The sequence below is a fragment of the Microcaecilia unicolor genome, chromosome 6, assembly GCF_901765095.1.
Source record: "Microcaecilia unicolor chromosome 6, aMicUni1.1, whole genome shotgun sequence".
NCBI classification, from domain to species: domain Eukaryota; kingdom Metazoa; phylum Chordata; class Amphibia; order Gymnophiona; family Siphonopidae; genus Microcaecilia; species Microcaecilia unicolor.
Genome location: NC_044036.1, coordinates 2,552,921 through 2,567,701, shown reverse-complemented (window position 1 = coordinate 2,567,701; position 14,781 = coordinate 2,552,921). Strand labels below are relative to the sequence as shown.

General features: G+C 43.7%; 1 protein-coding gene across 1 annotated transcript in view; it reads left to right on the top strand.

Annotated features, from left to right (window-relative positions):
• PTPRF (protein tyrosine phosphatase receptor type F) overlaps positions 1-14,781 on the top strand; it is a 1,045,343-nt gene that overhangs the window by 680,214 nt on the left and 350,348 nt on the right. Inside the window, 1 exon segment of the mRNA XM_030205921.1 lies at positions 4,898-5,151. Within this exon segment, the coding sequence (XP_030061781.1) occupies positions 4,898-5,151 (254 nt within the window).

The window sequence follows — 14,781 nt, the reverse complement described above, 5'->3', positions numbered from 1 at the left end:
AGAAAAACAAAAGACGAACACACACTCAACACATGGAAACAATCACAACGAAAATACAAACATATTCTTTCCTCTGTTAGGCCTGTGCCTAAGGGCTAGGCCTAAGGCCTGTACTGTGCTCAGTTTGGTTCTCGCATGTAACATACAGTACTGCTTTCTCAGGAGCTGAGAACAGACACTTCAGGGATACACATTTTGCTGACTTTGCTGGAACTGATACTAGGCTTTTCATATAAACTGGATATAATGATGTAACCTTGGGACACAGTGAGCCTAGAATGTTTCAGTTTTTGGGTGAGGGACACAAGGGTATTGTTCTATGTATTTTTTACCCTCTGACTAACTGCACGCATGCTCTCATGCATCTCGCCACTTGGTGGTTAGACCTGGTGGCTGCGATGTACTGTCTGTTTGCTGTTTCCCATGTTCCAGAAGTCATGCCGGTCCGGTCCAGATCTTCCAGCCTCTTCAGATTTTTGGAATTAAGCAGCACCCTTACCTGGTGACCTTCCTTGTATGTTGCCTTTATTAATAACCTGGAAACTTTCTACTTTGCCTTGGCAACAGAGGTCTTGAGTTGTGTTCCTGTCCTTATTATTTTTTTTTTGTTACATTTGTACCCCGCGCTTTCCCACTCATGGCAGGCTCAATGCGGCTTACATGGGGCAATGGAGGGTTAAGTGACTTTCCCAGAGTCACAAGGAGCCGCCTGTGCCTGAGGTAGGAATCAAACTCAGTTCCTCAGTTCCCCAGGACCAAAGTCCACCACCCTAACCACTAGGCCACTCCTCCACTGTTGCGGTTCCTGCCCTGAAAGCTTTCTTTGTCAACTTGACCCTGCTTGTTTTACTGGATTATTCTTCTGATTGCTGCCTGCCTTTGACCCTGCTAGTTTCCTGGTTATTCTACTGTCTGTTGCCTGCCCAAGACCCTGCTTGTTTCCTGATTTATTCTACTGTCTGCTGCCTGCCCAAGACCCTGCTTGATTCCTGATTTTCTACTGATTGCCACCAGCCTATAGACTCTGTTTGGTTCCTGGTTTCCCCTCTGCTTTGCTGCCTGCCAGTAAGACTCTGCTTGGCTCATGGACTATTCTCCTGCTTACAGCTTATTGCTTCTTTTCCAGTCCACTAGCTTCAGTCCGGCTGTTCCAGTTCTGGTGGTACCAGTCTGTTCTGCCTTGTGTCCTGTTTGGGTGATTAGCCTGCCGCTCCCGCTCCTCAGCAGTGGCCCAAGGGCTCACTATTCCTGATCAGCGTGACAGCGGATAACCCCACAATTATCAACACCCCATATTACACCCTATCGCAGACAACCTGAAAATCCTCGGCGTTACAAGGGACCACAACTTAACACTAGAGAGCCAAGTGACATCCACAACAAAGAAAATGTTCCACTCAATGTGGAAACTCAAATGTGTGAAACAATTCTTCCTGAGGGGAACATTTCACAACAAAGAGCAACACATGTAACTGTATAACCTCTGACTTATCCAGAAATGTTTTATACTATCTCTTGCTTTACTATCATTTAATCCAAAACTCTCTGTTAATAATAAATGTATATTCCCCTCTATTTCCCATATCCACGATGAATTGTAAGCCACATTGAGCCCTCAAAAAAGTTGGGATAATGTGGGATACAAATGCAATAAATAAATAAATAAACCTGATACAATCAATGGTACTAATCCATGTAGACTACTGCAATGGAATTTATGCGGGATGCAAAGAACAAACCTTAAAGAAACTTCAGACCGCTCAAAACACGGCAGCTAGGCTTATCTTAAGAAAAACACGATTTGAAAGTGCAAAACCCCTTCGCGAAAAACTACACTGGCTCCCAATCAAAGAACGCATTGCTTTCAAAATCTTCACTCTGGTTCACAAAATTAACTACAGTGAAGCTCTGGGATACATGACAGACTTGATCGACCTACCAACTAGAAACACATCCGAATCAATACGAAAGTACCTAAATCTGCACTACCCAAGCTGCAAAGGACTCAAATGCAAATCAACTTACGCGTCCAGTTTTTCCTACATAAGCACACAACTGTGGAACACCTAAACTTCCGGAAAACACTAAAAACTAACCTGTTTAAAAAGGCATACCCTACCGATCCAACATAAATACCTGATCTCTCCAAAACAACAAAAGTAAAGAACGTAATGGACATAACACAACTCTTCCGTTGTACAATTCCCTAGTGTGGCTGTGCCACATGAACTTTATCTTATCACAACATCACTTTGTATTTGTTTACACCGGAGTCTGTAACGCCTCTCCGGTAATATGTAAGCCACATTGAGCCTACAAATAGGTGGGGAAATGTGGGATATAAATGTAACAAATAAAATAAATGAGGCGTGGATGTTATTCAAAAATACCATCTCGGAAGCCCAGTCCAGATGCATTCCACGTATTTTCAAAGGTGGAAAGAAGAGAAAACGTCAGCCAGCATGGTTAAAAGGTGAAGTAAAAGAGACCATTACAGCCAAAAGATTGGTCCTTTTTCCATTCTTTGAAGGACAAAATGAAGAAAATAAGAAGCAATATAAGCACTGTCAAGTCAGATGCAAACATTAATAAAGAAGGCTAAAAGAGAATATGAAGAAAAACTAAAGCCTGCGAGGGAATCCATGGGACCGTTTGCTCATGAAGGAGCAAAAGTGGGGCGCTCAGGGAGGACAAGGCCATAGCAGAGAAACTGAATGAATTCTTTGCTTCTGTCTTTACGGAAGAAGATGTAAGAGATCTGCCTGTATCGGAAATGGTTTCTAAGGGTGATGTTGCGGAGGAACTGAAAGAAATCTCATTGAACCTGGAAGATATACTGAGCCAAAGAGTAGTAAAACACCTGGACTGGATGGCATACATCCAAGGGTACTCAAAGAACTCAAGCATGAAATTGCTGATCTGCTATTAGTAATATGTAACCTGTTGTTGAAATCGTCCATAGTACCTGAAGATTGGAGGGTGGCCAATGTGACACTGAATTTTAAAAAGGGTTCTAGGGATGATCCTGGAAACTAGAGACTGGTAAGCCTGATGTTGGTGCCGGGCAAAATAGTGGAAACTATTATAAAGAATAAAATTACAGAACACTTAGACACACATGATTTAATGGGACAGAGCATGGGTTCACCCGAGGGATGTCTTGCCTCACTAATTTGCTTCATTTCTTTGAAGATGTGAATAAACATGTGGATAAAGGTGAGCCGGTTGATGTACTGTATCTAGATTTTCAGAAAGCTTTTGATAAAGTTCCTCATAAGAGATTCCTGAGAAAATCAGAGTCATGGGATAGGAGGCAAGTTTAGGAATCGGTTATTGGACAGAAAACAGAGGATAGGGTTCAATGGTCATTTCTCTCAATGGAGGAGGGTGCAGTGGTGTGCCGCAGGAATCTGTACTGAGACCGGTACTATTTAACATATTTATAAATGGTATGGAAATTGGAACGACGAGTGAGGTGATCAAATTTGCAGATGATACAAAACTTTTCAAGGTTGTTAAAAACGTGCGGACTATGAAATATTGCAGGAAGACCTTAGGAAATTGGAAGACTGGGCATCCAAATGGCAGATGAAATTTAATGTGGGCAAATGCAAGGTGATACATATCGGAAAGAATAATCGGAATCATAGTTACCTGATGCTAGGGTCCATCTTGGGTGTCAGTGCTCAAGTTCTGGGTGGTGGTTTAGATAATAAGCTGAAATCTTCTGCTCAGTGTGCGGTGGGTGGCGGCCAAAAAAGCAAACAGGATGCTAGGAATTTTTAGGAAAGGAATGGTGAATAAGACCGAAAATACTATAATGCCTTTGTATCGCTCCACGGTGTGTCCTCACCTTGAGTAATGCATTCAGTTCTGGTCGCCGTATCTCAAAAAAGATATAGCGAAATTAGAGACGGTTCAAAGAAGAGTGACCAAAATGATAAGGGGATGGAACTCCTCTCATATGAGGAAAGGGTAAAGAGATTAGTGCTCTTCAGCTTGGAAAACAGACGGATGAGGGGAGATACGATTAAGTTCTACAAAATTCTGTGTGGTGTAAGAGTAGAATTAAATCAATTTTTTATTCATTCCAAAAGAACAAAGACTAGGGGAACACTCAAGGAAGTTACATGGAAATACTTTAAAAACAAATAGGAGGAAATATTTTTTCACTCAACGAATAGTTAAGCTCTGGAACTCTTTGCCGGAGGATGTGATAACAGTGGTTAGCGTATCAGGGTTTTAAAAAGGTTTGGACAAGTTCCTGGAGGAAAAGTCCATAGTCTGCTGTTGAGAAAGACATGGGAAAGCAACTGCTTGCCCTGGGATTTGTAGTATGGAGTGTTGCCACAATTTGGGTTTCTGCCAGGTATTTGTGAAAATAGAATATTAGGCTAGATGAACCACTGGTTTGAGCAAGTATAGCTACTCTTATGTCTGCTTCCAACATAAGGGCTTGCCAATGTAGGGTTTCATTGCATGAAGTGAATTTCTCTTGTAAGGTCTAATTTTTTCTACCATAAACAATATAAACTGTAGTATGAATACTTCTTTATTATTTATTGTACAATCTAATCTGCAGAATACCTAAGAATCTCTTCTTTGCACCTTCTTTGTTTCTTATATTTTATCTAGGAATCCATTTTATTTTTAGATTCAGGAGAGCAAACTCAATAGTATGGATCTGTTTTAAACTTCAAATATCTTAATGACAGATTTCAAATATATGAAATTTCTTGCAGTTTTTATGGAGAGATAAAGTAATTAAGATTCCGTATTATCAGATCTCCACCTGAGCTTGTGAAACTGTGTCCCATGTATTATCAAATGTGTAATTAGGTAGATCTTCTGATGTTGGAGTCTCCATAAGTATCTTATACTGGCTGTTCTCCTTTAGATCCTGTATAATAAACAAGATGTGGAGGTGGATGGTCATTCCATGAGAAAACTGATCAGTAACCTGAAGCCTGATACTGAGTATTCTTTTGTATTGATGAATCGTGGAAGCAGCGCTGGTGGACTTCAGCACAGAGTTTCCATCCGCACATCCCCAGACATTCTGCAGACTAAACCTACCTTCTCCAGCAAATATGTGAAGGAGGGCCGGTTCACCTTGCATCTTCCAAAGCTGCAGACCACAGCAGCTGTGAGGTTAGTGGTATTTAACTTTCTCTGCATCTTCCCCATGTACACCTTCCCAAAATTATTAATGCTGTTTATGTGAAAACTACTTCATGTGCTGATATATGATGACCAAGTAAGGTAAAATATTCCCCCTGGGGCAGTGGTGTCTTGGAGCTGGCTCACGAGAACCATTTGTTATTTTTTTCAGAATTTTGGGAGCCGGTTCTTAAAGTACTTCAACAACCGTCTCCCAAAATTTGAGCTCGGGTCCCATTCTGGCAGCTTCGGCAGCATCCCTTGTGGCTTTGGGCATCATCACCCCCCACACAGCACTCTCTCTGTCTTTATCCTCCCTCCCCTTTCTTTTGCTGTGAACACGCAGTTACATATTTTTAAGCAGTGCTGCCTGGAACACATCAGCAGGAACAGGCTGGTTCAGCTGATCCCGGGGGCCTTTCTTCAGCCCTCGGGGGGGGGGGGGGGCAGGACAGGCTGAAGGAAGGCCCCTGGGATTGGGTGAAGCAGCCTGTTCTTGCTGACATGTTCCAGCACTGCTTAAAGAAAAATTAATTGTGGCAGTCAGCAGAAAAAGACAGGCAAGAGACAAGGAGGTGTGAGGGGAGAGAGCAGAGAGGTGCTGCTTCAGGGGGAGACAGATACTGCATCGTGGGGGGGGGGGAGGGGGGGGACGTCGACAAGAAGGGATATGGTCAACTAGGTGCTTCATGGGAAGAGGGAGGGAGTGAGGTGCTGCTTGGGGGTGAAGGGCAACAAGGTAGACAGATACAGCATCGTGGGGGGAGGAACAAGGGAAACAGCCAGCCAGGTACTTCATGGGGGGAGGAGAGAGATGTGCTGCATGGGGGGGGGGGCAAGGAGGGAGAGAGGTGCTGCAGAGAGGTGGTGCTTCAGGGGGAGACAGATACTGCATCGTGACGGGGGGGGGGAGCAAGAAGGGAGATGGCCAGCTAGGCACTTCATGGGGAGGGAGAGAGGTGTGCTGCATCAAGAGGGGTAGGGGAGGGAGAGAGGTGCTGCTTGGGGGTGAAGGCAATGAGGTAGACAGATACTGCATCATGGGTGGAGGAACAAGGGAGACAGCCAGCCAAGTACTGCATGGGGGGAGGGGGAGGGAAGGAGAGAGGTACTGCATGGGGAGGAGGAAGCAGGGAGAGAGGTGCATGGGGAGGGTAAGGAAGGAGAGAGGTGCTGCATAGGGAGCAAAGAGAGAGAGAGATGTGCTTCATGGGGGGTAAGCAAGGATAGAGATGATGCATGTGGGGCAAGGAGGGAATAGAGGTTCTACATGGGGGAATAAGGAAGGAGAGAGAGGTATTGCATGGGGGGCAAAGAAGGAGAGAGGTGCTGCATGAAGGGGTAGCAACAAGGGAGACAAGTATTGCATGGGTGGGGCAAAGAGGGAGGAAGTGCTGCATGGGGGGTAAGGAAGGAGAGGGGTGCTGCATTGGGGCCAAAGAAGGAGAGAGGTGCTGCATCAGGAGTGGTAGGGAGGGACAGAGGTACTGAATAAGGGGTGGATCAATGAGGAACAGATGTACTGCATCAAGAGGAGTGCAAGGAAGCAGAGAGGTGCTGAACAGGGAGGTTAGCTAATGAAGAAAGAGAGCTAAAAGAAAATTCTTCAGAAAATGGAAGAAGGAACTGACTGAAAATAATAAGAAATGGCATAAGGAATGTCAAGTCAAATGTAAAGCATTGATAAGGAAAACAAAGAGGGACTTTGAAAAAAAGATTGCGTTGGAGGCTAAAACACATAGCAAAAATTGTTTTAGGTATATAAAAAAGCAAGAAGCCGGCAAAAGAATCGATTGGACCGCTAGATGACCGAGGGGTAAAAGGGACAATCGGAGAAGACAAAGCTATAACGGAGAGATTAAATGAATTCTTTGCTTCGGTTTTCACCAAAGAAGATTTGAGAGAGGTACCAGTTCCATAAATGGTATTCAAAGCTGGCGAGTCAGAGAAACTGATTGAAATCTTTATAAAGCTGGAGGTTGTAATGGGGCAATTTGACAAACTGAAGAGTAGAAAATCTACTGGACCAGATGGTATTCATCCCAGAGTACTGATGGAATTGAAAAAGGAACTTGCGGAACTATTGTTAGTAATATGTAATTTATCTTTAAAATTGAGTGTGGTACTGGAAGATTGGAGAGTGGCCAATGTAACACCGATTTTTTAAAAACATAGTAGATGACGGCAGAAAAAGACCTGCACGGTCCATCCAGTCTGCCCAACAAGACAACTCATGTGTGCTACTTTTGTGCATACCCTACTTTGATTTGTACCTGTGCTCTTCAGGGCACAAACCGTATAAGTCTGCCCAGCACTAGCCCCGCCTCCCAACCACCGGCTCTGGCACAGCCGTATAAGTCTGCCCAGCACTAGCCCCGCCTCCCAACCACCGGCTCTGGCACAGACCGTATAAGTCTGCCCAGCACTATCCCCGCCTCCCACCACCGGCTCTGGCACAGACCGTATAAGTCTGCTCATCGCTATCCCTGCCTCCCAACCTCTAGTCCCGCCTCCCACCACTGGCTCTGGCACAGACCGTATATGTCTGCCCCGCACTATCCCCGCCTCCCAACCTCCAGCCCCGCCTCCCACTACCGGCTCTGCTATCCAATCTCGGTTAAGCTCCTGAGGATCCTTTCCTTCTGAACAGGATTCCTTTATGTTTATCCCACGCATGTTTGAATTCCGTTACCCTTTTCCTCTCCACCACCTCCCGCGGGAGGGCATTCCAAGCATCCACCACTCTCTCCGTGAAGAAATACTTCCTGACATTTTTCTTGTCTGCCCCCCTTCAATCTCATTTCATGTCCTCTCGTTCTACCACCTTTGTATCTCCGGAAAAGGTTCGTTTGCGGATTAATACCTTTCAAATATTTGAACGTCTGTATCATATCACCCCTGTTTCTCCTTTCCTCCAGAGTATACATGTTCAGGTCAGCAAGTCTCTCCTCATACGTCTTGTTACGCAAATCCCATACCATTCTCGTAGCTTTTCTGTGGACCGCTTCGATTCTTTTTACATCCTTAGCAAGATACGGCCTCCAAAACTGAACACAATACTCCAGATGGGGCCTCACCAACGACTTATACCAGGGCATCAACACTCCCTTTCTTCTGCTGGTCACACCTCTCTCTATACAGCTCAACAACCTTCTAGATACAGCCACTGCCTTGTCACACTGTTTCGTCGCCTTCAAATCCTCAGATACTATCACCCCAAGGTCCCTCTCCCCGTCCGTACCTATCAGACTCTCAGAGTATATCAGAATATATCCGGGAAATTATAGACTGGTGAGTCTGATGTCAGTGCCGGGCAAAATGGTAGAGACTATTATAAAGAAGAAAATTACTGAGCATATTCAAAAGCATGGATTAATGAGGCAAAGCCAACATGGATTTAGTGAAGGGAAATCTTGGCTCACCAACCTATTAGATTTCTTTGAAGGGGTGAACAAACATGGATAAAGGTGAGCCAGTTGATATTGTGTATCTGGATTTTCAAAAGGCCTTTGACAAAGTACCTCATGAAAGACTCCAGAGGAAATTGGAGAGTTATGGGATAGGAGGTAGTGTTCTATTGTGGATTAAAAACTGGTTAAAAGATAGAAAACAGAGAATAGGGTTAAATGGTCAGTATTCTCAATGGAGAAGGGTAGTTACTGGGGTTCCCCATGGGTCTGTGCTGAGACCTCTGCTTTTTAACATATTCATAAATGATCTAGAGATGGGAGTAACTAGTAGTAGTAATTACATTTGCTGATGACACAAAGTTATTCAAATTTGTTAAATCGCTGATGATACGTTGAAACCCTCTGCTCAGTGTGCTCCGGTGGCTAAGGAAGCAAATAGAATGTTAGGTATTATTAGGAAAGGAATGGAAAACAAAATTGATGACGTTATAATGCCCTTCTATCGCTCCATGGTGTGACCGCACCTCGAATGTTGTGTTAAGTTCTGGTCACCACATCTCAAAAAAGATATAGTGGAATTAGAAAAGGTATAGGAAAGGGCGACGAAAATGATAAAGGGAATGGGACAACTTCCCTGTGAGGAAAGGCTGAAGCGGCTAGGGCTCTTCAGCTTGGAGTAAAGACGTCTGAGGGGAGATATGATAGAGGTCTATAACTTACTGAGTGGAGTGGAACGGATAGACCTGAATCGTTTGTTTACTCTTTCCAAAAATACTGGGACTAGGGGGCATGCGATGAAGCTACAAAGTAGTAAATTTAAAATGAATTGGAGAAAATTCACTCAATGTGTAATTAAACTCTGGAATTTGTTGCCAGAGAATGTGGTAAAGGCGGTTAGCTTAGTGGGGTTTAAAAAAAGATTTGGACGGCTTCGTAAAGGAAAAATCCATAGAGTATTATTAAAATGACGTGGGGAAAATCCACTGCTTATTTCTGGGATAAGCAGCATAAAATGTTTTGTACTTTTTTGGGGGATCTTGCCAGGTATTTGTGACCTGGATTGGCCACTGTTTGAAATAGGATGCTGGGCTTGATGGACCTTTGTCTGTCCCAGTGTGGCAATACTTTTATAGATTCAGTGAGGTGAGGGGAATGAGGAAGAGAAGAGGGCCACAGATAGGGAAAGAGGTGCTGGACTTTGGGGGAGGGGATTGGAAGGACAAGAAATGAGAGAGGTGCTAGGATCTGAGGGGAAAGAAGGAAGAGGGAGAAGTGCTAACCCTGCAAGGTGGAGACAGAACAGGAGCGAGGGAAGAGAGAGGAACACTTGCTGGACCCCTGGGTGGAAGGGCAGGGTGAGGAAAGAGAGAGGGAGAGATGTTAGCATGTGGTAGGGGGCATTGGGACACAGAAGAGTGATGTTGGATAGGGCAAGAAGAGGAACACAAAGATGCTCAACATGGCAGGAAAGGGTGTGATGCTGGGTCAGACAGATAAGAATGCAGAGAGAGGATGGATGGTGGACATGAAGAGAAAGGAAGTGCCAAATGGAGAAGGAGACTGGTGAAACAGTTAAGAGAAGAAAGAGGAAAGCAGAAACCAGAGACTGGGACTAACACAAGAAAAATTAAATGACCAGACAACAAAGGTAGAAAATGAATTTTATTTTCTGTTTATTGTTTAGAATATGTCAGTTTTTGGAATGTGCGTCTGCCAGAACTGGTTTTAGACATGTCTGGGGGTCTGGGGTCCACAAGAAAAACCTCACTCATTGGTTTTCAATCAGCTGAATAGCAGTGGTAAATCTCCAGCTTTGTGATGGGCTACCCCTTGGCATCTCTGAACTCCTTTACTTTTGCTGGTAGGGATACAGCCCCACCATCCAAATTAAATGGACTGCTGTTACTTCCTCCTTCTGGCTCCTCGCAGCATGCCGGGACTTCAGAGCCAGAAACAAGCAGTAGGGAGTAACAGTAGTCCATTTATTTGGCTTTGTGGGACTCACTGCCAGCAAAAGTATGCCTAGCATGCCTGCATGGGAGGGGGAGGGGGAGGGGTGGAGTTGAATGCGTTGCCCTCCTTGTCAATCCCACCCCCCACCCCCTCTAAAAAAAAAAAAAATTCCAGAGCTTGCTGTTCCTGGAGAGAGAGCCTGTTAAAAATTTTCAAGCACACAACTAACTGCCCTTGGGTGTGATCTGTTAAATTCCTTTGCACTACAAGCTTTTACAATTCACATATAGTAAAAACCACTAACATTATGTAGGAGGTTTTGGCCAATCTTCCCTCTCTAACAATACTTGGACACAGCCATGGCCTGTATCATTCCCTTATAATCTCTAGCTCTGGAGTTGGCTTTGTTCTTTGAAGATGCCTTGTATTCTATACTTTACTGTCAGAAGATTTCGGTGTATTCCAGTGCCTTTTATGCTACTAAATTTCTACACAGTTGTGATGCTCTGAAGAGGAGAAAAAAAACAGGTAAAATAAGTGACCTGTGGTGTAATCTGTGCTCTCAGTACCAGTTTATTAGAACATGAGTAGTAAACTTGTTTCTATCAACAATGCTGTGGTGGTTATCAGTGCTGGGTTTTTTTTTCCATAAATGGTGCTATTACTAATATGTAGGCACTTCTTTTTGGTGAGTGAGAAGGAATTGGTTGCAACCACCCAGTGCACTAATCCTCCACCGTAGCCCTGCTCCAGAGCTCAGTCATAGTGTAATCCTTCTATCATCCTTACTTCTGGCAGAAAGCTTATGAAGTCATTGCTCTTACCTGCTGGTGTTGCCTCTGCCACTATCATGACGGAGGAAAAGCATCAGAGAAGGAGGAGGATATATGAGAGAGAGGAGAGCAGCACTGGTGCTTTCACATTTATACGTGTGGTACCAAAGTAATACAGTCTCGATTATCTGAACTTCGCTAATCCAACTGTCCAGCATATCTGACAGACCCCCCCCCCCCCCCCCCCCCAGCAACATCATCCTGTCTGTTTCCATTTTCCAGCGTACCACAGAGGGAAGTTTTGCACCTGAGACAATCTGTTTCAGACCTTGGACCCTGCTTTTACAGCAAAACATTGTACAACCTTTGTTTCTGCATTGTTTGAGGGGTTACCATTGTTTTCCATATTATCCGACTTTTCATTTATCCAAAAATGGGTCAGTCCTGTTTACATCAGATAATTGAGACTTTATTTAGAGGGGTTAAAGTAGGCACCCAGTTATAAAATTATGCCAAGTTTATAAAGGCAAAAGGATTTTTTATTAGATCTCCAGAGTTATCTAGCATATTGGCCCTTATTTATTTATGACATTATACCCCACATTAGCCCGAAATAGACTCAAGTTCAATTTGGCTTACAAACAAACAATATGTAAATAAAACATAATAATGTACAGAATATAACACAAATTACAATAACTTCAAGAAGCAAATTAATACATGTGCCATAAGTAACCAGGCATTTATTTTATTTTATTTTATTTATTTATTTATTGCATTTGTATCCCACATTTTCCCACCTCTTTGCAGGCTCAATGTGGCTTACAATACAACATGAATAGTGGAATTACATAGAGAATAGACATTTAGTGTTACAGAAAGATCATTTGGCAAAATGATAATGAAGAAACATGATAGTAGTATAACAATCAGATATTATAAGACAATGCTGAATATATGTGGAGGAGTTGGGTATGTTTACATTGGTTGATCTTTGTGGTATGCCTTGTTAAAGAGATAGGTCTTCAGCAGTTTGCGGAAGTTCATTAGTTCATCAATCGTTTTTAAGTTGCGCAGTAGTGCATTCCATAACTGTGTGCTCAAGTAGGTAAAGTTTGACGCGTGCATTAGTTTGTATTTTAGACTTTTGCAGTTAGACTATCTCAAGGACAAACAACTAATTAAGGATGGGTAGATGAGAGCATCACTTTTATTTCCCTTAGGCAGACCCATATGTTGTCATGAATCAATTTCAATATAATCATATTAAACTTTCCTCTCACAAAAACATATATATTAACTTATCTTTTAGAGGTTGAATTTGTTTTCTTCAAGGAGACCAGCACTGACAAGAATTCATCCTATGTAATAATTTGCACCTCCAACATTCTACATCTGGATGCCTGGGTTCGTAACATCCATTCCTACTCATTGGCCTGCCCTCGCGTCAAAACGTAATGACGTTAGAAGGCAGAACAATGAGGGGGAAGGGAACGCTGGAGGCGAGATGATGTCAGGAGGAGAGAATTGCGGGACATCGAGGGGAGGAAGGGGAGGGCAGGGCAGAGGAGAATTGGTGGACATGGATGGGCTGGGAGGACAGTCATAGGCGCCCCGTATAAGAGGCTTGGAGAGGCTAAGCCTCCCCAGCCCAACCTTGACCTTCCCCTGGCTGCTGCTCCCCCAAACGCAGGGCTGCCTGTCCCTCCGCTCCTTTCTGCCCTCAGCTCCCTGATCGACAGCCAATACATCAACAATTAAAATCTTTTCCATAAAAAATATTATATACATTAAATCTTAAGTACATAAGTATTGCCATATTGGGACAGACCAAAGGTCTGGCATTCTGTTTCCAGCAGTGGCCATTTCAGGTCACAAATACCTGACAAGATCCCAAAAAAGTACAAAACATTTTATGCTGCTTTCTCTGAATCATTTTAAATTTACTACTTTGTAGATTCATTGGTGCCCCCTAATCTCCTAGTATTTTTGGAAAGAGTAAACAAACGATTCACGTCTACCCATTCCACTCCATCCTCTATCATATCTCCCCTTAGCCATCTTTTCTCCAAGCTGAAGAACCCTAGCCGCTTTAGGCGTTCCCAGTGCTTTTTTTGTAGAAAAAAAGGTGCCGGTACTCATTATGGGCGGGGTCACCACATATGGCTCCACCCCTATGATAGCTACACCCACATTAACCACACCCCCTATACCAGCCATGGCGCATATAAACAGACATCATTGAAAATATTATAGTACTATAGGAGAAAAAAATAACGTGATTTTTTTTCATTATAAATAATCTCTGTAAGCTCTTACAGCTCAAGTATACCCAGTGCAAAATAAGACAGCCAATGCAAATTCTCAAATTGGACATATTACAAACACTAAAATGAAAATAAAATGATTTTTTTTCTACCTTTGTTGTCTGGTGACTGTTTTTCTTTCCATATTGGTTCCAGTCTGTGATTCTCCTTTCCTTTGTTTTCGCTTAACTCTTCTGTGCCATTTGTCATTTTTTTCTCCTTTTCCCTTTGCTTTCTTCAATATTTTTCAGGCTCTCTCTCTGTCTAGATTTAATTCATTCTTACTATCCATTCTTTAATTTCCTTCATCTACCTGTGGCTTTTCATCTTTTCCTCACACTTGTTCTCCCCATGCCCCTCCCTCTTATTCTCCAGTCTTTCTCTATTCCCCTTTTCCATCCAGCAGCTCTGCTTTCTCTCCCCATCCTTCCAGTGTCTCCCCTATTTCTTTCTGCATTCTTCCATCCAGCGTCTTCCCTCTTTCTTTCTCTCCCTATCCTTCCGTTTTCCCTCTCTCTCTCCCCATCCTTCCATCTGTTTTCCCTCTCTCCACATCCTTCCATCTGTTTTCCCCCCTCTCTCCCCATCCTTCCATCTGTTTTTCCCCCTCTCTCTCCCCATCCTTCCATCTGTTTTTCCCCCTCTCTCTCCCCATCCTTCCATCTGTTTTCCCTCTCTCTTTCCCCATCCTTCCATCTGTTTTTCCTTCTCTCCCCAATCCTTCCATCTGTGTTTTTCCCTCTCTCTCCCCATCCTTCCATCTGTTTTCCCCTCTCTCCCCAATCCTTCCATCTGTTTTTCCCCTCTCTCCCCAATCCTTCCATCTGTTTTTCCCCTCTCCCCAATCCTTCCATCTGTTTTTTCCTCTCCCCATCCTTCCATCTGTTTTTCCCTCTCTCTCCCCAATCCTTCCCTCTGTTGTTTTCCCTCTTTCTCTGTCTCCCCATCCTTCCATCTGTTTTTCTCCCCTCTCTCCCCAATCCTTCCATCTGTTTTCCCCTCGCCCCAAATCCTTCCATCTGTTTTTCCCTCTCTCTCCCCATCCTTCCATCTGTTTTTCCCTCTCTCTCCCCATCCTTCCATCTGTTTTCCCCTCTCTCTCCCCAATCCTTCCCTCTCTTGTTTTCCCTCTTTCTCTCTCTCCCCAATCCTTCCCTCTCTTGTTTTCCCTCTTTCTCT